Here is a 25,517-nt window from a genome sequence, read left to right as displayed (position 1 = left end):
ATAGTATGCCTGACACATGGTAGGAACTTAAATATTTCTTTAAGGAACAAAGACTTTATCTAAGAACTGTCTATGTACATGTAGAGCATACTAGAACAGATTTTTTTAGTAGCCTAAACAGCAAATTAAACAACACTAAAAAATGTTCATCAGGTTGGAAGGACCAGGGCCATAGAGAAGTGGGGGGAAGGATGTTAAGGGAGGAAGGTATCTCTCTTTCCTAAAATCAACTTTTCTTTAAAAGCAAATTTAAAAAATATAGTGCCATTCTTTGTACTAACTAAATGAGACAAGATATCTGGAAGCTAGGAGTATATCTTCTAACACACGCTACAATTCTTATTTGGTAAGTAACTTATAATACAAATTTCTTTACACAGAATACAATTCTGTTTTAATATCAAAACTAGAAAGAGCAATTCATAAGCTACAATAGAATTGCAAAGATAGGAAAGGAAATTTTATAAATAGAAAAATTAATACATGTTTTCACTTCTAGTAAAATGAATCACTTCAACTCTACCACTGGTTGACAGGAAAAATTCCCCAAATTACTGATCTAAAATATCTGGCTCTTCTCTTATGCATTCATTTATGCAATAAGCATATACTTACTGACAAAAGTATTAAACACTGAGAAAATAAAAAGATAAAAAAATAATCACCCTGCCCCCAAATCTCAAAATTACTTCTGACTCAGTTTTAACAGTGTCTGTTACTTGTTACAGTTACATCTCATTTTCTAGAATTCTGAATTTAGTATTATGGGAAAATGGTCAATATACTTGGAGAAAATGACCAAAAAACAAAAATTTGTGTATATATAAATCGCTTACTATGAAAGAGGTTGGGGTAGTAACAGTCTATTACTTTTCACAATCGTGAAAATCTTAATCGTAAATCTCTTAATCACAATTTCTAACACAATGCACAAGCAATAAATGTAATTTTCCTTATCTGCATGGGGAAATGGGATGCTCAAGAAAACGTACATGCTTCAAATTCACTGCAACCTAAAATTTAGATCTTACCTAGGGATTAAATTATTTTAAAAATGAGACACAATCCAAGCTTTCTTACAGAAGTAAAAACAAATTTTATATAAGTTTACGTTAAGTATTTCCTTCAGAACAATTTCTGAGTGAATATTTAGAAAATTCAGTATTTTGGAAAGTTAAATTCTCAGTATGATACCTGAGAAATGACCTTTTAAAATAAGCCCCTTCAAATGTAATCCTAACAATAGCAGAAAACAATTAAGAAACTTGTGTTTACTATAGCCAAAGTAGAAAAACAAAACAAAAGAAATGAATCCATAAACTTTTGAAAGAATACTTTCATATTGATAAGTATAGTAGACTCTTGTGGTTAACATGACTAATAAAGTTTCTCACAAATAGAAAATCTGTAATTAGAAAAATTTTAGAGCTCAAATACAAGTTATTTTATTTAGAATTATTCTCTATAGCAATCATCACCAATGAACTAATTACTACTTGGAATCAAGTTAAATACCAATTTTTAAAGAGTGAAAGAAAGATTATGAATCTCTAAAGCAGATTATGAATCAGAGTGACCTAAATAATCTTTAAATTCCTCAAAAATTACATATGGAAGATTTAATTGGACTTCTGAAGATTTGTAGTTAGTCCTATATTCATGTGAAATGATGTGTTACATTATACTAGGTTAAAATTTAAGAAAATAATTTTATTCACTCAAACTAGAAAAAGTATGGTCTACAACATAAACTGACAAGGGAAATACGAGATAACTTACTCGAATGTATGCAATGACATAGGTCAGCAAATAACCTCTCTGTCCATTGTCTTCTCCAGCTGCCAACCCACTGAAATAAAGAACAAACTGTTAATATATATCATATATATTTATTAAAAATACATAAAACTGGGATGCCTGGGTGGCTAAGTGGTGGAGCATCTGCCTTCCACCCAGGGCATGATCCCAAGGTCTGAGGATCAAGTCCTGCACTGGGCTCCCTGCAGGGAGCCTGTTTCTCCCTCTGCCTATGTCTCTGCCTCTCTCTGTGTTTCTCTCATAAATAAATGGATAAAATCTTAAAAAAAAAAAAAAGTATATATATATATATATATATATATAAAACTAACCAAACTACTATGACACCCCAAGATAACTGCTTAACAGATTAACAAACTATATTATACTGCATCTCATTTTTATTTTAATCTAATTTATCATAAATGTATCAAAGAGCTATCAAAAGAATAAGTTTGGATAAAAAAATCGAAAAACACTTTTAATATTTCAGTTTGGTCATTAATTTTAAACTTTCATCTATCAAACTAATAAAACGGACTCATATGACCTCAATTACTTCTACCCATTACTGACAAAAGAACAGAGAGTTAGCCATGAGAAATAAGCTTAAATAAATTTGAATAAACTTTACAAACATAACAAGATATCTAAAATACTTTCATATATTCTTATCCATATATTCATGTATTATAGTCTTATTCACATATAAAGATGTATGATTGACTACATCTTCCAAATACTAAGAAGTTTCTTGAATACTTGTGTACACAGAATAGAAAGTATTAGACAAAAAAAAAAGTATTAGACATAGAGTTTATTTTATGAAACTTATAACTTAAATGAGAGATAAAACATACCTACACAGAAATATTAAAGTTTATGAAACAACATATAGACAATTACAAGACAACAGGTAAGGTTTTATTATGAACTACCCATTTCAATTTGAAAGTAGTTTTTATCCACAGAAATTGTATTTGGTGATCTAGTTAGAACTAATCCCATATAGTATATAATTCAGACCAAGTTCTCTGCTTTGTGAAAGTCATTCTTATTTTAAAAGACTATGAACGATTATTGATTTCTACTACCTTCAGTAAAGAGCTTTTAAATTTGCTTGTTTCCATCATCAGGCAGAAATTTAATTTTAACTATTCTTAGTCAACTAAAGAAAACTTAACCACAAACTCTTATTAAAGTACCCATGAAAAAAATCCCTCAATAAAACCAGATAGAAAGAAAAGTAGATTTTCTTTCTTGGGTCGTAATAGATGATGAACTTCTTTGTCTCTCTGCTTAATACCATAATTGTACCTCCTTGGTCTCAGGACGTTGAGCCCTTAACCATTGTGTTGTCTATGACGTTGGGCCTCTGTTATTTGAGCCCCCTCCCAAAGAATCAATTTTCTTATTGCTTCAATTAATATCTTATAGTTAAGTTGTTTCTTCCCCTGAAGTTTTGCTTGGATTTAGCAGTAAGTAAATAATACAGCATAGATGTACCCTTGTGCTATACAAATACTGTAAGGCAATTTTAGGCTAGGATGTAAGAGCCAAATCAGATTTCCTGACTTAGAATTACAGCTGCACCCTGATGTTTATAGCAGCAATGGCCACAACAGCCAAACTGTGGAAGGAGCCTCGGTGTCCATCGAAAGATGAGTGGATAAAGAAGATGTGGTTTATGTATACAATGGAATATTACTCAGCTATTAGAAATGACAAATACCCACCATTTGCTTCAATGTGGACGGAACTGGAGGGTATTATGCTGAGTGAAGTCAGTCAGTCGGAGAAGGACAAACATTATATGTTCTCATTCATGTGGGGAATATAAATAATAGTGAAAGGGAATATAAGGGAAGGGAGAAGAAATGTGTGGGAAATATCAGAAAGGGAGACAGAACGTAAAGACTGCTAACTCTGGGAAACGAACTAGGGGTGGTGGAAGGGGAGGAGGGCGGGGGGTGGGAGTGATTGGGTGACGGGCACTGGGGGTTATTCTGTATGTTGGTAAATTCAACACCAATAAAAAAAAAAATACAGCTGCATATATGCAAATTAGTATCACCCAAAGAAGTGGCAAACACTTGATAGAAGCAACTCTAGTCTAGAACCACTTGGGGATGGGGTACAATGAAATGAAATAGGGGATTGTTTGTATTACTAAATGCTAATAAGCAAAGAAGACCTAACCTTAACTTAGGTTAAGCAGTTAAGAGTGAAAAGTAAAAAGAGGGCAGCTCCAGTGGCTCAACGATTTGGTGCCGCCTTCGGCCTGGGGCGTGATCTTGGGAGACCTGGGATCAAGTCCCACGTTGGGCTCCCTGCATGGAGCCTGCTTCTCCCTCTGCCTATCTCTCTCTGTGTGTGTGTGTGTGTCTCTCATGAATAAATAAATAAAATCTTGGGAAAAAAAAAGAAAAGTAAGAAGAAATAATAGAATTCTGAGTTGGATATATATGGATTTGAGGTTAGGGGTAGGGAGTCAAGTAAAGTTCCAAAATACAAAGGAAACTAGTCAGAAAATTGCTGTGGTAAGTGTGTGAAGGAAAATATCTGAGTCTATACCTCAGGTAGAAAAGAAGCAGAGCCACACACTGAGTCCAAGAAAGAAAAGACATTGCTGAGCTAGGAAACAGGAACAATTAATCCTGGGCCTCGTGGCAGAAAGAAAGGACAGTGAAGACTAGAAAACAGTGCAAGAGATCTATGCTGGAAATCCTTGAGAAGGCACATTCTAAGTGGGTATTTGGTGAGAAATAAAAGGTAAGGACATTAAGTAGACTTGTCTCTTATAAGAGTATGAGAAAAAGTCCTTTGCAGTCCTATGTCAAGCTATTTTTCTTTAGATCCTCTTCTAACATCTGGCAGGGGCAGGAGTGGGGAGATCTGCTCCACTTTGGAATTCAGTGTGACAAATCACACAGAAACATGCATTTTCTTATCCAAAACAAGAAGAAATCGACGTCCATGCTAAATTCATAAACCCCAAAGGAGAAGAAAAGACATTACTGGGCTTGCTTTTCTGAATCATAGATTTCCCTGCAAATTTAGCTTTTTGTTACTTAGATCTCTCCTCTTTTTTTTAAGCTTTCAGAACTCAATCTTATAGACAGGATTATCTTAAAAATACAATATATAAACAATAGTAGGGCACAGCAGCCACTCCAAAAAAGTATACTAAGATTCAAACTACTTTATGGTAAATTAGCAATATCCATCCCCTACTTCCTGCTTGCCCTCCACAAATTTCAAACCTCAATTAACAAGTTTCTTAAATTCAAACCTGTTTCATAAGAAAACACTGGGAAGACTAATGAAAGAGGAATGAGAGACAATCTTCTTATATAAAAGAGCCATCTGGTGAACCTAATCACTCTCATGTTAAATTACATTAAACAATTTAAGCATACACTTTAAAAATAACAATAACACATTACCTTAAGTTCTATGGTAAATGTCAATACATCTGTCATGACTGATGACAAGGAATATTAATTCTCATTAACTCTTAGAAAAGTTAAAGTATATTACTAGTAAACATAGATAAATAACCAAAGTATGATTATTCAACATTTGCCAATTATGTTCCATTGGATCACATGTGTTCAACAGTATTTAACAGTATTAGGTGAGGGTGGAAGGCAAGGAGGAAAAATGGCTATGGTACACATAAAAATGTTCTAAACTGTTCAGAGTACTTCATTCAAAACAATTCAAAGCCAATTCAAAGGGTAAAACAAAAGAATAGAAAATAAAGGTCAGATGAATAATGCCCTATTTCAAAATAAAATACATGAGCTAAACTAACTTATGAAACTTTAGCAGAAAGAAAATCAGTGGCGCTTTTTAGTTATGCAGAAGAAGAAATCATTCATTGGGGAGCAAGGGTTGGCCAAGTGGCATCGTAAGCAAGAAAAATATCCCTGAATCTTTCAGTGATTAGAACAAAGAATTCGTGCCTAAAAAGAAGTATCAGGAGAACCAGAACTTCTGCTAGAAAACCGTATGAAGATATTTCCAAGTATCAAATCAAATCAAATCAAAATCAAAATAGTCCTAAGGAAAAAAAAAGTCCTAAGTACTCTCCCCAATGACAGCCTGGATTGTTAATACTGAAGATCTATGCATCCAAATGAAGGAAGCCAGGGTGAACGTACATTAAGAAATTAATTATAACATAACTAATAAGTACAAAATTATAATAGCACAAAAATGAGACTCCAATCAGAGTCTGAGTTTTAAGGCTTTGCCCTTGCTTAGGTATCTCACTTACTATAACCTATTTTAATGGATGAATTTGATATTAAAAACAAATCGCTTCAATTAAATCAATAGTTCTTGGGCTTCGGTATCAGTATCTAAAAAGACTTGGATTCATCTTAAGGAAGTTCATTCTTTTAAGTTGTAAATGACTAGAATTACACGGGAAAAACAAGATGAATTACGTGACAAGAGAGTTTATGACAGTTGGTGGCTCAACTTAAAACTGACAAAATGGCTCTGATAAATACCTAAAGGTTAAAATACAGAGTTTTAAGGGTAGCATAGCAGTTAGGCATAAATGAAATAGAATAAAAAATGTCAGGGAAAAATACTCAGTTTCAACTCTTTCAACAAATATTCAATCATCTAGTATATACCAGGCATCAGCAGTGATACCCAAGAAAAGACAGGTCAGGCCCTATAAAAATTATGTCTTACTTCACATAAAAAGGCATTTTGCCATCATCTTACCCCAATCCAATAGGAAATGTAGCACATTACTAATTACTAGTGATTTTGCTGGCTACTCTGGATTGTAATTACAATAAAGATACTACAAAGTTGAGATTTCTATGCATGTGTATATTTAAGGTTAGAACAGAATTAAAAGATTTAATTTAAATATAAAAGACTTTAATCTAAATCTCCTTAATTGTTTCTAATACTATGGATTTTACGAAAAAAGTTTAAAATTGATCCCGGAGTCCAGGATCAAGTCCCACATCAAGCTCCTGCAGGGAGCCTGCTTTTCCTTCTGTCCCATGTCTCTGCCTCTCCGTGTCTCTCATCAATAAATAAATAAAATCTTTAAAATCAAAAGTTTAAAAATCAAATTATATAAACTCCACATAATTTAGAAACCAAAAAACAGGTACATGTACATTTCAAAAATAAATTTAGAAATTAACCTGAACTCTAAGCCTCTTAGTAAGTGAATTTTTATAGCACAATTATTCTTAACTAATTTAGTTTAAAAAATCAATAATTCCAAAGATACTGTGAAAGAGGAAAAGTCAAAGATTAGTGAATTTCATCTTTTACTAAAGAAATTAAATTCCACTTGCCAATTTCAGAATAAGGTAAGAATAAAACTGAAAATTTGCAATACTCAAAAACAGTACAAAAGTAAACTAAAAATTAAGTCCAAGATTAGATCTTTGCCTAAGAATTCTGCATTTTAACACTAAATTCAGAAAATCCTAAAAACAAAGGGCTGACTACCATAGGTGAGAAAAATACATAAAAAGTGGGGCATTCTAAAACACAAGAAACACAAGGCTACAAATTAAATGCTCATTTGTTCTCATAAATAGCAAAAAAGGGAAATTGATGTAAGTATTTACAAAAAACTCAGATTAAGCATAATGTATAATATTTTAAGCTCTGAAATAAATAAAGGAAACTGGTATCCAGGAAACTTAGTTTATGTACTTAGAAAGGAAAGGAAAAAAATGTAGTCCTGATAAATGGCATTTTCACTATGGTTCTCATCAATCAATCTCATAATCCATCAAGCAGAAAGAAAGAAACCACCCAATCATTATTCAGTTGGTTATAGATGTGAAATGTTTTCTGTTTCTTTATACCAGCACAAAACAGTAAGTGACAAGGGGTGGAGTACAGATAATTTATCAAATTCTTTTGTTTAAAAAACTTCCTTTTAAAAACATACTAATAACATGTTTTATACAATTACCACTAAATAAAAGGACTACGGATTTTTTTAGTATTTTACTCTAGCACAACAAAAGCTAATTTTATAATTAGCATCAATGGAAAAATATAATATTTAATATATCATAAATAGGATCACAAATTTTGGAAGTAAATCAACACAACATTTTAAGTTGACAATTATATATTGCTACAAATTTAATACTTTAAAGGGTACATTAACAACTGCTTGCAGATACCAGAATTTTAGATTAACATTCTCTTGGCATTATGAACTTTAAAGCCATACCCAAATTTTGCAGCGATGTCATACACTTGTTTTTCATGTTGAAGAACCTTCTCACGGTCCCCCTCAAACAGTAATGTAGCAACAGTTAGCTGATTTGGATCAAATCCTTTAAACTACAAAAAAAATTATTACAGATAAGTCTTATCCTATAAAATAGTATATCAAAATACATTGTACTCTTTTTTCCCTTCTGATCTGGCTCAAACATACCAACTCTTCAAAATTTAAGCTTTGGAATTTTACATATGAATCAAAAAGAATGTTTAATGCATATATTCAGGTTGTTACAATATAACAAAACTATAGAAAAATACTTAATTTCAAAGTATGCCATGGTGTCAATTGTAATGACATATTGGCAAGTAATACAACAAATAACTTGTAAGAATTATAACTGCAATAAAGAAGCAAATAAAAACACTAAATGATAGAATATAATGAATTAGCATCAAGATGTAGAATGAGAAAAAAGTAAAAAATAACAGCATCCTTAGATGCCAACAATAACTTATTTAATAATATTTTCAAAGGAGATCTTACATCTAAAATAAAAATAATCATAAAAGGAAATATATAATCTCATTAGGAAAACATTTCTAAAAATAGATTATAAAGACCTATGTTCTAGAATGCCTCAACTAAGTATATAAGCCTGTCAATTCTTGCTCAAATTAATATACAGGTTCATTCCAATTCTGATAGAAACCTTAATGGACTTCCCAAAATGGTGAAGAGTTTCTAAAATTTTTCTAGGTTAATAAACAGGTAAGTTGTGATGAAAAACAAGGAAAATTCTAAAAAAAAAGCCAAGAACTAGACTGATAGCAATTAAATCCATTTAAATTTTCAAGAACAAAATTTATTTTTAAAAATGTGATACCTTTTTAGAATTCAATTTATTTAAACTAAAAACAAAACAAAACAAAACAAAAACAGTTCATCCTCTCCTTCTATGCCTCAACCCCTGAAAACAAAAAAAGTTCACCTTCTTCTCCCTGCCTCTGGCAATCACCAGTCTGTTCTCTGTATCTATGAGCTTAGTTTTTTTGTGTTTTTTAAAGTTTTTTTTTCTAGATTGCACATATAAGAGAGATCATACAGTATTTGATACATTAAAATGGAATCTACTTCTTGAGTAAGTAAACAATAAGATGTCTTAGACATGGCAAATCCATGTAAGAAAAGCAGGGATTAGTTAGTTAAAGGTGCTGTCACAACTGGTTAGCAACTGGGGGAGCAAAAAGTGAAGATTAATTTAAAGCTTTATCTCACATCATAAAATTGAAATGCATTCAAATAGTAATAAAGATAAAAACTTTAAAATTCCTATTTAACAAAAAAAGCAAGAGAGAGAAGAAATAGTCCCAGCTTAGAAGTGATTAAATAATTATAGGAAAAGATATAAAATTTTGAAACTTTTGCACCAAAAAGAAAAACTCTTAAAAAGGGAGTCACCTGACTCAAAAAATTATTCACAACATTTATGACAAAGACATCTAATAATTCCATTACTCAAAGGGTACACAGCAAAGCCCCAAGGAAAAAAACCAAGAAACTGCCACCCCTGGCAAAAAAAAAAAAACATACTCAACTAATGCACATAAAAACCGTATCTAGGAAATACAGGGAAATGATGGGTCTCACTGGAATTTCAATGAGAAACATTAACTAAAATAAAGTACTACTTTCTCCCCCAGATTCACAACATTTAAAACATAACAGAACACAACTCCCACATGCCACAACAAGGATGCAACAAAGAAATAGCACCTGTGTGTCCCTAGAGGGAGTACAAGCTGGCATAAACCTTTAGGAAAGGAATTCAGCAATGAAAATTTTTTTAAAAATCCATACTCTTATTTCACTAGATATAGATATTATTAAAAAAAAAATCAAACTGTAAAAAATCTTACATGCATGAAACTGTTTAATGCCATGTTATTTTTAGGAACTTCAAATCTGGAAAAAAAATTAAAATTTCTGATATTAAATGCATAACTGATTGACTTGATAAAGTATTTATTCCAACATGAAAAATAATAATTAAGAAATGTACACAGCACCATGAAAATACATCTTAGTAGGTATGTGTGAGAGAAGAGAAGGCAGGAAACAAAACTAGTATCATAAGCTTTAAAATTTTAGCATTTTACAAAAATTCTTACCTTTGTAATATAAAACTTCTTTAAGCCATCCAAAAATGATGTGAAGATAGAGGAAACCTGAGGTTTAAGGGCATGACCTAAGAAGAAAAAAGTTCATAATTTAAATTAATAGCAAATTCTGTTTTTTTTTAAGATTTTATTTATTTGAGAGAGAGAGAGAGAGCACAAGCAAGGGGAGCAGCAGGCAGAGGGAAAGGGACAAGCAGGTTCCCCGCTGAGCAGGGAGCCCAACATGGGGCTCTATCCTAGGATCCTGGGATTATGACCTGAGCTGAAGGCAGAAGGCAGACGCTTAACCAACTGAGCCACCCAGGCACCCCAAGTTTTCTTTTTTCAAAAGATTAAAAGGCTAGTTTAATTTAGTATCCTAAAAAAAGTGAATGTTTTTTGTCTCTAATTTTTTAAATCCTATGTTTTATATATAACATTGATATTAAGATCTACATCTTTTAACTTTATCTTCTTTCAAAAGTCACAACTTTTTGTTTACGAAACCTCTCGTTACTTTTTTAATTCAAATTACTATATGTAACTAATACTACATATAGTTCAGGTTATCTTTCAATAGTATAGTTTACACATAGTAAAATCACTTCATTAATTTTTATTTCATTAAGAACACTCAATGGTGGCTGAGTTTACTTTTATTTTTTTAATTATGCAGAAACTATTGAGAACTATAACCAAATACGCAGTCAATGCCAAGTTTAAGGTTGTTTCTTAATTAATTCTTAATTCTTCCAGAATTCTTGGCACAGAACTAGTAATTGCTTCCTTAATCACACCCAGAGAGTTAGAATTGCCAAAATAACATAAACGGTGTCTCAGAGTCTGTTAAATTAACATCTTTGCCTGCGGATTGAGTTTAATTGAGTGAAAGTCTTTTACTGTTTTCTCATTGTTGTCAGAGTAGCAACTTCTTAACTCCCATGACTGTTAGATTAAGAGTCATACATCTGGCTTTAGTACTATAGCCCAATTCAGAAAAATGGGGCATACCATTTACATAGAATTTTTATAAAGAATTTTAAGTCTCTAGTAAATCTGAAATTATCTCCAAATAAACATTTAATTTTTTTAAAACAGCTTCAAGATTTTGGGGTTTTGTTTTGTTTTTAAGATTTTATTTATTTATTCATGAGAGAGAGAGAGAGAGAGAGAGAGAGGCACAGGCAGACGGAGAAGCAAGCTGCAGGAAGCCCAACATGGGACTTGATCCTGGGTCTCCAGGATCACGCCCTGGGCTGAAGGTGGCGCCAAACCGCTGAGCCACCTGGGCTGCCCAGGTTATGTTTGAAAGCATAGATCCCTTAAGATAGGTGCAAACAGCAAAAAAGTTTCTTTGGGAGGAATGGGGGAGATTTCTTGGGAGGAAAAGACTATAACTTGTAGTCTTTTTTTTCCATTCATCTTTTTTAAGTTAGAATTGGAATCTCTGATACTTACTACATTTTTACCGATTACAATAGGAAACCATGACAATGAAGACCAAGTAACAGAAGTCTTAATCAGAGGTTAAGAGTTAGATATCCATCCTATAACTGAACAAAACAACTAAAATGAAGGACAGATTAGATAGAGACCAACCTAGCAATCTTTTTGAGTTCCTGGATCATATGTTTGGGAAACTTTTCTTCTTTTACTGTACCCTATTAAAAATGCTTTTCCAGAATAAGCCATACCTTTAAAAATACATTTGTAGCAAGTTTAAAGTTAGAAATAATATGCCATCAAAATATTCACTTCCTATCCCAAATGGAATTCATTCTACTTTAATAATTGGAAATAAACATAAATGTGTGAGTGGGTTACTTGAATTCTTGCAAGAAACTGAAATTATCTGTTCCTCATACAAGACTTCTGACTCACACATCTTTTACATAATGTATGAAAACTCCAAATGTCACTACCCTGATGTGAAATAATCCTTAAGGATATATGTTCATTTCAACACATGGAAATTTATTTGCACAATTTCCATGAACACTAGTGGGACTCAGCCACATATATGCAAATACTGAGTTGACAGGATAGCTTTGAAGAATAATCATCATAAAAGTGATACTAACTTTAAGTATGTCAAGCATTAGTATTAACTTAAAAGGATATTATCTTTTATTTATTCTGAAATTAATATTGCCTTTCAAATTAATTACATTCTAAATATATTCTGGCTACTGGGTTTTATTTTTTATAGTAAATAAAGGAACAAAGTTTTCAAATTTACTAGTTGAACAGTCTGATTAGTAAATTTTGTGTTGTTACAGTGTTAATTTAAACATTTTTAATTATTTAATAAATACCTACATTTCAAAGAAGTGATCTCAAACAGTGGAAAAAGTCTTGGGCCTTGGAGTCAGACAGATTTGGGTTCAACCCTGGCTCTACCACATATCATCTGTGAGCTTTGGCTGAAATATCTAGGCTTTGAGTCATTTATAAATTGGGAATATCACTTTCAGGAACAGTTGTGAGGAGTATTTGATAAACTGTGCTACTGATATTGTGGTTGGCACTATACTATGTGCTACTCAAGATTTGTTCACCCTCTTGATTAAGTCAAGCAACATCGGTGCCTATCCTATGACAAGTGCAGGAGATATAAAAACGAATATGAAACATTCCCTAAATTTGACAAACTTGAGTTTTTCAGAGGAAATCTACAGATCATTTCAATATACTCAATGATCTATATCATTTCAATATACTTAAAACATATTTCAATATAATAAACTAAGGGTTATGTCAAAGATAGGAGTGAAACTAAAAATATTAACATCTAATAAGGCTTGTGCTTTGTTAACAATTAATATAGTACAAACACTGTCAATCAGCCATACAGCTAGTAAGAAGTTCTGGATATCCCTTATTGTGCTAAGTGTTACCCTTTAGTTGCTTGATCATGGAGCCATGGCAGGATGTATAGATGGAAAGGTTTCAAGAGGTAGTGAGAAATCAAAAAGGTTATAAATAACCAAGAAGCAGAATCAGATCTGTCTTTTCAAAGAATCACTTTGGTGGCCATGTAAAGGATGGAGAGGAGACAGAGACAAGACTAGAGAGGGTACATCTGTCTTAGAGCATGTTCCTAGATATAGCAATGAGAATGTGGAACAGGGATGACAGATGGCCAGAAGGACCTTTTCTTTAAACCTTCATTTTAAATTGTTATAAAAACAAATTATAAATAAAGTCCAGTCAAATCATAATTTTACAAGTGTGTCTATATCTAACACTATTAACTATAATAATAGCATATAAATGGGTAACACATCATTATTAAATAGATATGTGGCTCTCTTAAGACCTAGATCTCTAAATGGAGGCCACAACACACAGAAGGCTTGGTTTTCATTTGATTTAACTATTTCATTATTTACAGGACACACTTATGTTAAACTTTTATCAGTAGTATAGTTATTTTGAAAATAATTTATTTAAAGGAATAACCAGATAACCATGAACAAGACTTCCTTAATTCTATATAACTATAATAATCACTCTTTTCTAAATTAAAATCTAAACTACTTTTAAATAAAACAAACAGGGATCCCTGGGTGGCTCAGCGGTTTAGAGCCTGCCTTTGGCCTGGGGCGTGATCCTGGAGTCCCTGGATCGAGTCCCATATCAGGCTCCCTGCATGGAGCCTGCTTCTCCTTCTGCCTGTGTCTCTGCCTCTCTCTCTCTCTCTCTCTCTCTCACATGAATAAATAAATAAACTCTTTAAAAACATGCCATTGAGGTTTTACAATTCCATTTTTTTGCTGATAAGTGAACAAATTTGGTAGGAGGGAAAAGGAAAACATCCTAGGCAAACTCTATACCCCTTTTATGATTTAGCTTAAGCATACATGATCCTCCTCTTTAAGAAGCCTTTCCTGACTCCCCATGTCAACATCCAGCAAAATCCAGCAGGCTCAACCACTCCTTCATTTGCACCCTAGGGTATCCAGTGCACTCTTCTTTCACAGTACCCACAACAATCCTGCACTCCTTCATTTATGTAATTGTCTGTCCTCATTAGACTGTGAGCTTCCTGAAGGACAGCAACTATGATATTCATCTTCCTACCTCTGTGCTTAGTACTCTTCCTGGCAGGCAACAGCTGTTTCATGAGCAGATTTTGTGGTTCATGAGCAGATTTTAAAATGACCACTCCTTACTCACCAAACTGAAACTGTTGGTTGTCCATGAGGCGGATAGATGCAGGAGCACATCTCTATTTTAAAAAGAAAAAAAATGTGATAAAATTTAATACCATAAAGAAGGTATACAGGTAAAATATTAATGTCATCTTTCTGTATTTGAGATCGAGAGCTTAGTTCCTAAGAATATATATATATAGTAAAAAAAATCTTAACTTTTTATATAATCGTAAGATGACAAATAAAACAGCAACTTCTATAAAATATCTGGAGAAGAAATCTACATACATAATACCTACACACATATGTTGCCAGATCTTTAAATTATGTGCAATTTTGCTAGATCTTAACACCTAGCAAAGATTAATGGAAATATCTAAAAGAAATACTGGGTCTTGAAGTGGATTATTTTAGAACAAAGCAGAAATTTCAGAGACTAAGATCAATGCCTAGAACATTATACCATTTGTGAATTACAATGTGTTCTCAGGTTCTTATACACTTTTAAAACAAAGAAGATGATGGTGGATATATACTTTTATTTATTTATTTATTTGTTAAATATTTTATCTATTTATTCATGAGAGACCCAGAGAGAGTGAGGCAGAGACACAGGCAGAGGGAGAAGCGGGCTCCACACAGGGAGCCTGACGTGGGACTTGACCCCGGGACCCCAGGATCACGCCCCAGGCAGAAGGCAGGCACTAAACCGTGGAGCCACCCAGGCGTCCCAGATATATACTTTAAAAATGAATAAGATGATGGTAGAATTTCTGTGAATAAAACCACTTTAAAAAAGACTATCTGTGATGTCTTCATATATAACTCTAAGAACTGTTCTTTTTATCCCTTCTCATAATCCATTTTAAGTAGAGAATTCTGGACACTATCAGACCCACTTCTAGAATGTCCAGAATTCTAAAATCTTTCAAGGTTACTTGTATGAAAATAGCAACAAAACTATGAAGGATAACATTATGTATCTAAAACTGCACCAGTATTTTTTTTTAACTGCACCAGTATTGAATTTAATCTAGGCACCACACTAAAAGCTGCAAGGAAAGAAAAATGAGAACAGATAGTCATATAAATTTTGCAATGATGAAATACTACAATATAAACACTAGCAAGGTTTAAGTCAGCTACAATATTTAAGTGAGCTGCACCCTAAATACAATTTTATTTTCTATGTAAATTTTAACATGGTTAAACTTCCATCAAGAGATTGCTTTCAGATGACAAAATTTTGACTTTGACTGTCATAAACTTTTTAAACATTTATCTTTTGAATAGTAACATTTTTTTCTGAATAATAACATTTATCAATAAAAAGTTTCAATACAACATTGAGATTTATGCAGATCATTCAAAAGAACAAAATTTAATATATAACTGTGCATAACATTTTTGCTATTATTCACTTTTAATTGGACAAATATTTAATTTTACAAAATCACTCAAAATACACATCTCACCCAACAAAATGACTAGATTCTTATTTTGAACACCATACAATTTATTTACTCATCTTCAATACTAAAGGTGAGATAATTCAATCTATATTTTATTTATTTTTAATTTTTATTTATTTATGATAGTCACATACAGAGAGAGAGAGAGAGAGGCAGAGACACAGGCAGAGGGAGAAGCAGGCTCCATGCACCAGGAGCCCGACGTGGGATTCGATCCCGGGTCTCCAGGATCGTGCCCTGGGCCAAAGGCAGGCGCCAAACCGCTGCGCCACCCAGGGATCCCTCAATCTATATTTTAAAAAGTCATTATCAAATCTAAAGAGTCAGTACTAGCTAATTTTGTATACATAGCATAACAACAACCTATTGACTTACTTTTATAGAATCCTGTGATGTCTAACTTATCTTCACATGTCTTATTTAATATAATAAACAACCCCAGCAGGGTGGCAGAACTAGTGTTACCCATTTTTCAGATGAGTACATAGGAACCAGAGAGGTTAAAAGACTTGTCTAAGGTCATATAACTGTTAAACAGATAAAACTAAAAGAACTAGGATCAAGATATCCTGACTGCTAGATCAGCAATATTTCAAAACAACACAAAGCCTCCCAAAAAATCACTTAACACACATACATACACTATACCACACACACACAGCTTTAAAGTCATATTTGAAACAAAAATTACATGAAAACTCTCTATTCACTGTATAGTAACAACATAAAATGAAAAATACATAATCTGGGCAATTCCAAATCTTGGTATAAAGGTATTTTTGTAATTTGGGTATGTTTCTAAAAACTAAACCAGTTTCTGAAATACTAAAGAAAGACCAATTTCCTAAAATGTTCTTATCAAAACAGGCATATTAACTTGGTTTTTTAAATTTACTTTTATTCTTATTTCTTTTTTTACATAGGCTCCACGCCCAGCATGAAGCCCAACATAAGGCTTGAACTCATGAGCCTAAGATCAAGACCTGAGCTAAGGGGATCCCTGGGTGACTCAGCAGTTTAGCGCCAGCCTTCAGCCCAGGGAATGATCCTGGAGTCCCGGGATCCGGATTGAGTTCTGCATCAGGCTCCCTGCATGGAGCCTGCTTCTCCCTCTGCCTGTGTCTCTGCCTCTCTCATGAATAAATAAATAAAATCTTAAAAAAAAAAAAAAAAAACGACCTGAGCTAAGATCAAGAGTTGGACACTTAACCGACTGAGCCAGCCAGGTGCTCCAGGTTTATCAACTTCCAATAAGACATATAAAACCTGATTAGACGAAGTTTCTTTTCTTAATACAATAAATAAAATATATAACATACATATTTATATGTTTTGGGTTAAGCACACCAGTAATATATAAGAAAGAATTCAGAGCCCATCTGTTATTATTAGAAAAACAAACTTTTTTCAAAGACTTTATTTTTAAGTAACGTTAAGACACAAAGTGGGGCTCAAACTCCCAACCCTAAGATTAAGTCACATACTCTACCGACTGAGCCAGCCAGGCACATCCCTCCCCTACAAAAAAACAATTTTTAAATTCCTAACAACTTATAATTTCCATCTCCTACTGCCACCTAGATTCTATTACTCCTATAACTATAGCAAGTGTTATTAATGAAAACAACCAGCATAGGCACACATAGATCAGGAAATGGGGGGGGGGTGTCACATATTATGTTTAGTACAATAAGTCTGTAGCAGGGGACACCTGGGTGGCTCAACAGGTGAGCATCTGCCTTTGGCTCAGGGCATGATCCTGGAGTCCTGGGTTTCGAGTCCCACGTCCGGCTTCCTGCCTGGAGCCTGCTTCTCCCTTTGCCTGTGTCTCTGCTTCTCTCTCTGTGCCTCTTATGAATAAATAAATAAAATCTTAAAAAAAAAATAAAATAAAATTTGTAGTGGAATTCAATCTATGAATTTCTAAATACAATAAATATGCAGGCCTTGATAAAAATCTTGGTTTGAAAAGAGTATCCACAAAACACATCTTGGGTATAACTGAAATAATCTGATTGTAAAATGAATATTGTATATCATTAAGAAATTACTGCTGATTTTCTTAGACATGATAATAGTATTTGGCTATGAAGAAAAACACCTTTATTCCTACATGTATGTATAAATATTTAGAGGTTGAGTGCCATGATGTCTGCAAATTAATTTTAAATGGCCCAGAAAACCTATACACAGCAAAAAGTCAATGGTTGAATATATTAGACAGATATATAGGTGATTACTATCATTCTTTTAAAGTTTCTGTATGCGGGCAGCCCGGGTGGCTCAGAGGTTTGGTGCTGCCTTCGGCCCAGGGTATGATCCTGAAGACCTGGGATCGAGTCCCATGTCGGGCTCCCTGCATGGAGCCTGCTTCTCCCTCTGCCTTGTGTCTCTGCCTCTCTCTGTGTGTCTCTCATGAATGAATAAGTAAAATCATTTTTAAAAAATAAACAAATAAATAAAAAATAAAGTTTCTGCATGCTTAAAGCTTTCAAATTAAAAGATTGGAAAAATAAGTAAGAAAGCTTCAGGGCACTTGGTACATGTAACAACTGATATTCAATAATACCGAACATGATTTTAACTTGACAGCTGAGTCACATAACTAGTGAGTCATGTTCTGCTCCTATTTATACTACCTGAGGTAGAGTAGATGGCTACAGACATTTATTACAAAAGAATAAAAAGCTAGTTTATTGTATCTATGTAATAAATACTAGTTTTCAATACTATTGTTTTAATTATCAAAATCAAAACAACAGCTTTATTAAGTCCATTTTAATAGTGTCATTTTTTTTAAGTTGGTAAATGAGTTTTTAGTTATCATCACAAGTAAATTCCATAAGCAAATTCCCATTCTCTCTCTCATAAAGTAAACTCTCAAATTAAAAAACAGCATCTAGATTGCTTTATGATTCTCTGGCAATTGATAATTTGTAAATGTACATCATTCTAAAAATACAAATCAAGAAAAGTCTCTTAGTGTTTTATATGAAAACTTGCCACTATAACTAATTAAATTCCTATAATCAAAAAACCAAAATAATATTACTATTTTTAAAAAACAACAACATTCAATCTAGGTAACTCTACCTATGGTTAAGATCAGGTTGTTTCAACTGCTATAAAACCTCATTTGAAAAACCTAAAAATATTACCTTTAAAAATCAGAGACATCACAAATTCTGAGAATTAGAGCTCTAAATTCATTTCCACACTATTCAATTATGCTGAGTATTCCACAGACGAGAAAAGGGTGACAGGGGTCCTTGAGTTAAAGTGACCCCTGGTGGTATGTGATCAGAACTAATCTGAGAGGGAATAGTTCTACCAAGTAATTTTATTGGTGGGTTAATAATACACATGCAGGGAATTTAAGGAACACTCAAAATTTGCTTACCCAAACTAGAGGTAATGAAATAATTTATTTACTTCCTACTATGATAAATCTACCTTTACTAGAATCTCTCATGTCATTAGACTTGTACCCAAGTATACTTTATACTTAGTAAATAGTCTGAAAAGAGGTGAGAAATTCATTATGGAAAATAAGGAAATATCATTTATCTTTGTTTTATCTGAGCAAAGAAGAAATAAATAGCCACACTGACCTCAGAGTACAAGTATAAATTTGCCAAGTCAAATTGCTGGCAATTTCTTCCCTTTAATGATGCTACAAATAGGAATTTTCTTGAACATATAAACTGAAAAACAAAAGCCACCACTCTGATTCATCTTAATTACTGAGAATTCCCTATACTAACTTAAAAAGCAACAGATTTCTCAATCCAAAGATTTTCTCCAAAAGATAGTATCTATAAGAAACCCATCAAAAAAAAAAAAAAAAAAGAAACCCATCAAAAGATTTCTGCAAAATTTGTTTTTATGGAACTAAGTCATATCTCTTTCTTATCACAGGAAAATCAGAACTTGCAATGCAGACTGATACATTATTTGTGAAGGTATCTTAGTTTACTAGTTATTGGCAAATCAATATTAAAATATCTCAAATGTCAGCATTTCTACTATTCCAATTTCATAGAGATAAAATATAAAATATAAGCACTGAATGGTAGTCCTATATTTCTGGTACTTTGGTTAACATATGAATCCTCTTTGAATTGAAAAGGCTTTTTTATTCAAGAAGTAAATCAATCATTCTGTGTAGACTCTAGAACAGCCCAAATTCCTGAGCCTTGAGTTTATTTTGAAGACAGTCTAGCAATCTCATACTATATCAGAAGCCAAAGCTCCAATACCAAACTGCTTGTACCTAGTCATACAAAAATTTAAACACCTAAAATTTATCATGATATATACCATCTGAGGTGATTACTGTAAGAAACCATGTCTATTTAACTTACACAATATCCAATGGATTTGTTGGATATAAAGTTAAGAGCACACTATCTCACATACAAATACATACAAAAAATAAATTGATAAATAAGTTCAAAAAAGGTATGTGAAGAGAATTCTGCTAACTGCAATTTCTAGACAGAAAAATTTAAAATGTAGACAAGTAACTGGTTCTTCCTCAGAGCTGATACCACAGATGAAATCAGACAGTATTTAAGGCTATTGGTATAACTGATTAGCCCTACTGGAAGCGACACACTTGCTTCCAGCTAGGAGTCTACATTATAGACAAGAGAATTCTCTCTTGGTTTTAAAGAATGAAACAATACATATTATAGAGTAGATATTTCCTTCCGTTTATATTAAGAGAAGAGCCAAAAGTTAATGCCAAACAGTCTCTGGTTCATCATTCTCATTTTTCATTTTATAAAGGTGTAATGACTTTTGCTGAGTAGCTCCTAGTTGAGACCATGTCTTGTAACTGTCCTCAAGTTTAATATACTCTGCTGGGTCCCAGAGTACAGAATCCAATTAATCAAACATTTGGCTAGGTTATTTTCTCTGCTTCAGAGGGAGAAAAGAGCGCACACGCGCGCACACACACACACACACACACACACAACACACTCATTTAAAATAATGATTCTATTTCCATATGTAACAAATTGTTTCCAAGAATTACCATTGAATACAAAGAAGTTTTAATTATTTGATAATATAAGTGCTAAACCTAACTTCTCTTAATTTATTTCAACCCTTCCAGGGTATATCAAGCTTAAGACAGAACAATTCAGAAGAAACAGGAACTTTGTTTTTCTTTCCAAATTAAGGTCTAACCTCTAAAATAAAAAACTCTTGTTATCAATTTAAAATTGCTTAAAATAAAAGTGATAGTAGATATAATGGGCCACCCCTTGTCAAAAGGTAGGTAGAAAAAAGATGCCTGTTAATCTATAATTCTAAAACCCTCATTTTAATACTGAGACAGTTTTCAGAGGAATGCACACTGCTCTGTACCACACTTACAGTGTTTTCTGTTAATGAAAAAATGGCCCTCCCTCAATACCATAGGGCAACTCGTAAATTTTACTGGGAAGCGGAAGGGGAGACCCCAGCCTTCAAAAATTGCTTTTGCGCTTATTTTCAGACTTTTTTCCTTATAACTTTATAAAAATCTCACTGCCTTCTTTAAACGAACAATAAGAGAATAATAAAATACACCTGAAACTGCTATTCTGGTTAAAAAACACTATTTCCCCTCTCCTTAGAGGTTACTGCAGGAAATCTATTTTCTCAGAAAGTCTTAAAAATCACTTACTTACCCATCTACTAAGTTGGAAATTATACTGGACTGCCATTTATAAGATAGAACCACATTAATCTTCCACTAAATCTTCCTTTCTAGCCTCTCACCAGGCTGTGAAGTATTGAAAGAGGACAATCCTCACATGGACAAAGATTAGATGATAGACCTTAGTAGATAGAATCCTTCTGCTGTCAGTATAAAGTTGCTTAATTTATTTCCTTCAGTAGGAATAGTGATGAAAATATACAGAGAGCCCACTTTGCTACTTGTAAACAAGCATGTAAACAAGACTTGTAAACAAGCATCCAAAATACAGTTTCCCATTTCAAAGGCAACCTGATTCTGAAAATATCACAAAAATGGAAGTGCTCTGAAATGACAGTGAGAAATTACAAGCAGCCAACTCATTATTCAATCAAGAATTTGGCACAATCATAAACCACGTACCATCTATTTTAATGGATCTTAATTCTCCTGCTATCAGCTGAAATTCCAAATTGCAAATTGAACAACTAGTGCCAAAATCTGATCATTTTCTCAATTTCTCTGCCTGAGAATACTGTTGCAAAGCAGGGCAGCACACACAGTTCTATTCTTGACCTATGAGTTTTGTACATTCTGTAAACTAATATGTAAATGTCCCTAAACCATAATACAAGCATTTATCCATTTCCAGGGAAGGTAAGCGTTAATGCTTATGTATCTGTGCCAAAGTAACATATGTATGTTCCCCAAAGAGAGTATTTCCAAATTACGGTACCTAATCTAATTGTTTCATTCATACAAACAATACATGAGAATAAAATATTATCTGTCTAGGATTTTTAATCAGTTTCAAGCAAGGCAAGCTTCCTAGTTGCATGGTATGTATATCTTTTAAAATTGTCTATTACTTTAATAACCAAGTTATTAAAACTACAGATTAGAAAGGAGCTTTCTTTTGATGTCTTTAACCACAGGGTGATACTTTCTATCAACCATCACCTATGTTTATGCCAAACCATATATCCAATACAGTTCTGTATCAATTTAGATTATGGTCACTGGTGAATATCCAAAGAATTTTTTAAAACGAATAAAGGGGCAATTTTTACTGACTTATGCAAAGATGAAGGAAAATTTCACCCCCTGCTTTTCATTAGCACAAGTAATTTTTCTCTGTTATTTTCTACCAGGGGCATATTAAATTGTACCCAAAACCACATCAGATTATAGAAACTATGTTTAAATCCAACATTTCAATAAAATTATAAATTTAGGATTTTAATACATTTGTACATCATTTGTCATTAATTAAACCTAAGATATATTTACATATTTGCAATATGGAAAAGCAGGAAAGCACAAAATAGGTCTACCTCTACTTCAAAGATCATGTTATAACAACACTTTTTAGCAAGTCTAATGAAATCTGTGTTCTAGAGTGGAGATCTTGTGAAGGGGCAGATTTGGCCAACATAGGTTGAATGCAACCTCAATGAGATCTTTCGTTGGAAATATATATAAATCAGATAGTTTTATAAATTCCGTAATTATTTTTTTAAAAAAATCTAATTTGGCATTCCTGCTTATTTTGCCATAAAAAAAACAAGACAACAATGGTCAATTAAAAAGATGTCACTCAAAACTTGAACAAGAGAGATAATGTGAACTTATTTTTTATTATAAGCTTTCTTGGGAGGCAAATAATCAAGCTTGAAAATCAAGAAAGCAAATAAAAGTAACACAAAGAATAAATTATAATACAAAGTGAAAAGACACCAAAAAAAAATGATTGAAATTAATATGAAAATATAACTATGGAAAATGGTTTGTTCTGATTTTTAATTGGTGAACTTAGTTACTTTCTAAACAAAACAAAATAAAAACAAAGAACATAAAAATCTAGCTTTCTATTCTTCTGGGTTTTAATTAATTCACAGGTAAAACCATAACGCTTTGCAAGTAGTTCCTTTATTCTTTAACAACTGAGCTATCTTAAATTTGAAATTATTTTCCTTTGCCTCTAAGTGTGGAAAGTTTTAGTAACAAGTATCAAAACACACTTGAACTTCACTGCTCAGTACTTAGCTATTATGTTAGAATAACAAATATTTACTCCTAAAGCTTATCTCCACTCTCCCTTTATTCAATAATCCTTTTAAATATTATAATCATTTAATATTACATTAATTATACATAATATACTAATATTTAGTAATATATATGTTTATATATTTACTATTAAAAATTTTAAATATTACACCATCTCATTTTAGCAAATATAGCAGAACACTAACTATATATTCTAGCTCCTTAACCATAACATAATATTCCCAAATTCTAGGAATTAGGAGCTCTTCTTGTAAAAATTTCAACTATTAACATTTGCTTTTGCTTTAACACCACCAAAGTAACCTACCACAAGTTCAAGAATGTTCAGTCCAGAACTATACTTCTTTATTTAAACTCTTCCCTAACCCAGCAGTAAGACAGTCAAGATTAAGGGGCCTATGGCTAAAAGTACTGACAAAGGAAGCAATACAACTGATAAGTAACGGAAGCTATCTGGAAATTACAAAAATCGTCTTTGTCAACACCGAGATTAGGTGACCATATAGCTGAACTTCCTGCAGATGGAAAACTGACAGAAAAAAAATGAATGTCTCAGAAGCAAAACTAAGTGTATGAAATCAAGAACACTGGAAATGGTAAATATGTGAGTAAATGTAAAATATTTCTGCTTATTTTAAGTTTCTTTAAGACATTTATAGTGGTTGTCTTGGGATGGTGGGAAGATAAGACTCTTGACCACTTTCCATTTCAATACCTTAAAAAGTCCACAATGAATACGGAGTATTTGATGGATACCATTCCTTTCGCCTCATCAGATCCTCCCTTCACTCTGTTCATGATACCTGGATGCTGACCTATATGGGTCACATCAGAAAGTTCCCTTGCCCTCAAGATTCTAGTTGCATATAGCTGATGAAGTACAAAAGAACTCTAGGAGTTTGGAGAAAGCAAGAAGAAATAGGCTAGAGTGTATTCCCTTGATATCCTTCCTGCTGGGAAATATTGAAATAAAAAATTTTTAAAAAACAAATGTAGTTCAAACAATGAACCAAATTCCTAAAGAAATGGAAGAATTTCTACACTGATAAACAGAACATAGAAATAAAATTATGTGGCATTATCTGGTCTTTTAAAAATTCTTGATATCTTTTTTTTTTTTAAGAAGGGAAGAGAAAATGGGAATTCCTCTTAACTTAGAGATAAATATATTATGTTATATTATGCTGTATTATGTTATTTAATTTAAGCTATAGCTTAGGTAATATTATAAAACAAAGTAGGGCCTGGTAGTAACACATTCTAAGAATTGATAGAGTCTGATTACCTATACTTAACTTCTATATTTTTTGGATCCCTGACATTCAGCCATTTATTTTAATTTCAATAAATGTCTTAGTTTAAGGAAAATTATATATTACTTCAAATTAATCACAAAATATCTTACCTAAAAATAATTTAACAAACATAACATTCATTAAAGGCGGAGTCATTCAAAGCCATCAACCCAAGTACATATCTTACCTTGGCTTAAAATCACACAGCACTCTTTAAACCAAGAAATAACGAAATAGCAACTGCACTTACAGGGATGATTTTACATTACCTTTTCATATAGAACTGGTTAAAAACCACATATATAACACAACTAAATATGAAGATTATATGTGACATATCAAAATCAATTACGCAGTAGAATTTTAAAAATAGAAATATCGATGGGTGGGTTTTTGTTGTTTTGATTTTTTTTTTACCTGTTTTGCAATTTCTCTTAAACAGGCTACTCCTTGTTCAAAATTAGGGAAAGCTACTGAGCCATACTTTTGGTATTCAGGGATTGGTCTGATTTTTATTGTAGCTTCTGTTATCACACCAAGAGTTCCTGAAAAAGAAGGGGGAATAATCCAATATATCACATGCCAATTTTCTAAATCATATTTAAATCTATTTTATCTATTTATTCTATTAATTTATTCTATTCATATT

The 25,517-nt window shown here is 32.5% G+C and overlaps 1 protein-coding gene across 2 annotated transcripts in view; it reads right to left on the bottom strand.

Annotated features, from left to right (window-relative positions):
* The window catches only part of AGPS (alkylglycerone phosphate synthase), a 134,387-nt gene that overhangs the window by 32,887 nt on the left and 75,983 nt on the right, over positions 1-25,517 (bottom strand). For both annotated transcript variants that reach the window (XM_038584941.1, XM_038584940.1), the window contains exons 11-15: positions 25,286-25,413; positions 14,365-14,416; positions 10,198-10,274; positions 8,033-8,145; positions 1,780-1,849 (exon numbers count right to left, since the gene is read on the bottom strand). In XM_038584941.1, coding sequence (XP_038440869.1) covers positions 1,780-1,849; positions 8,033-8,145; positions 10,198-10,274; positions 14,365-14,416; positions 25,286-25,413 — 440 coding nt within the window. The remainder of the gene's footprint in view (positions 1-1,779; positions 1,850-8,032; positions 8,146-10,197; positions 10,275-14,364; positions 14,417-25,285; positions 25,414-25,517) is intronic.

This window comes from Canis lupus, chromosome 36, assembly GCF_011100685.1.
Source record: "Canis lupus familiaris isolate Mischka breed German Shepherd chromosome 36, alternate assembly UU_Cfam_GSD_1.0, whole genome shotgun sequence".
In the NCBI taxonomy this organism is placed as follows: Eukaryota; Metazoa; Chordata; class Mammalia; order Carnivora; family Canidae; genus Canis; species Canis lupus.
This window is presented reverse-complemented; position numbering and strand designations above follow the sequence as displayed.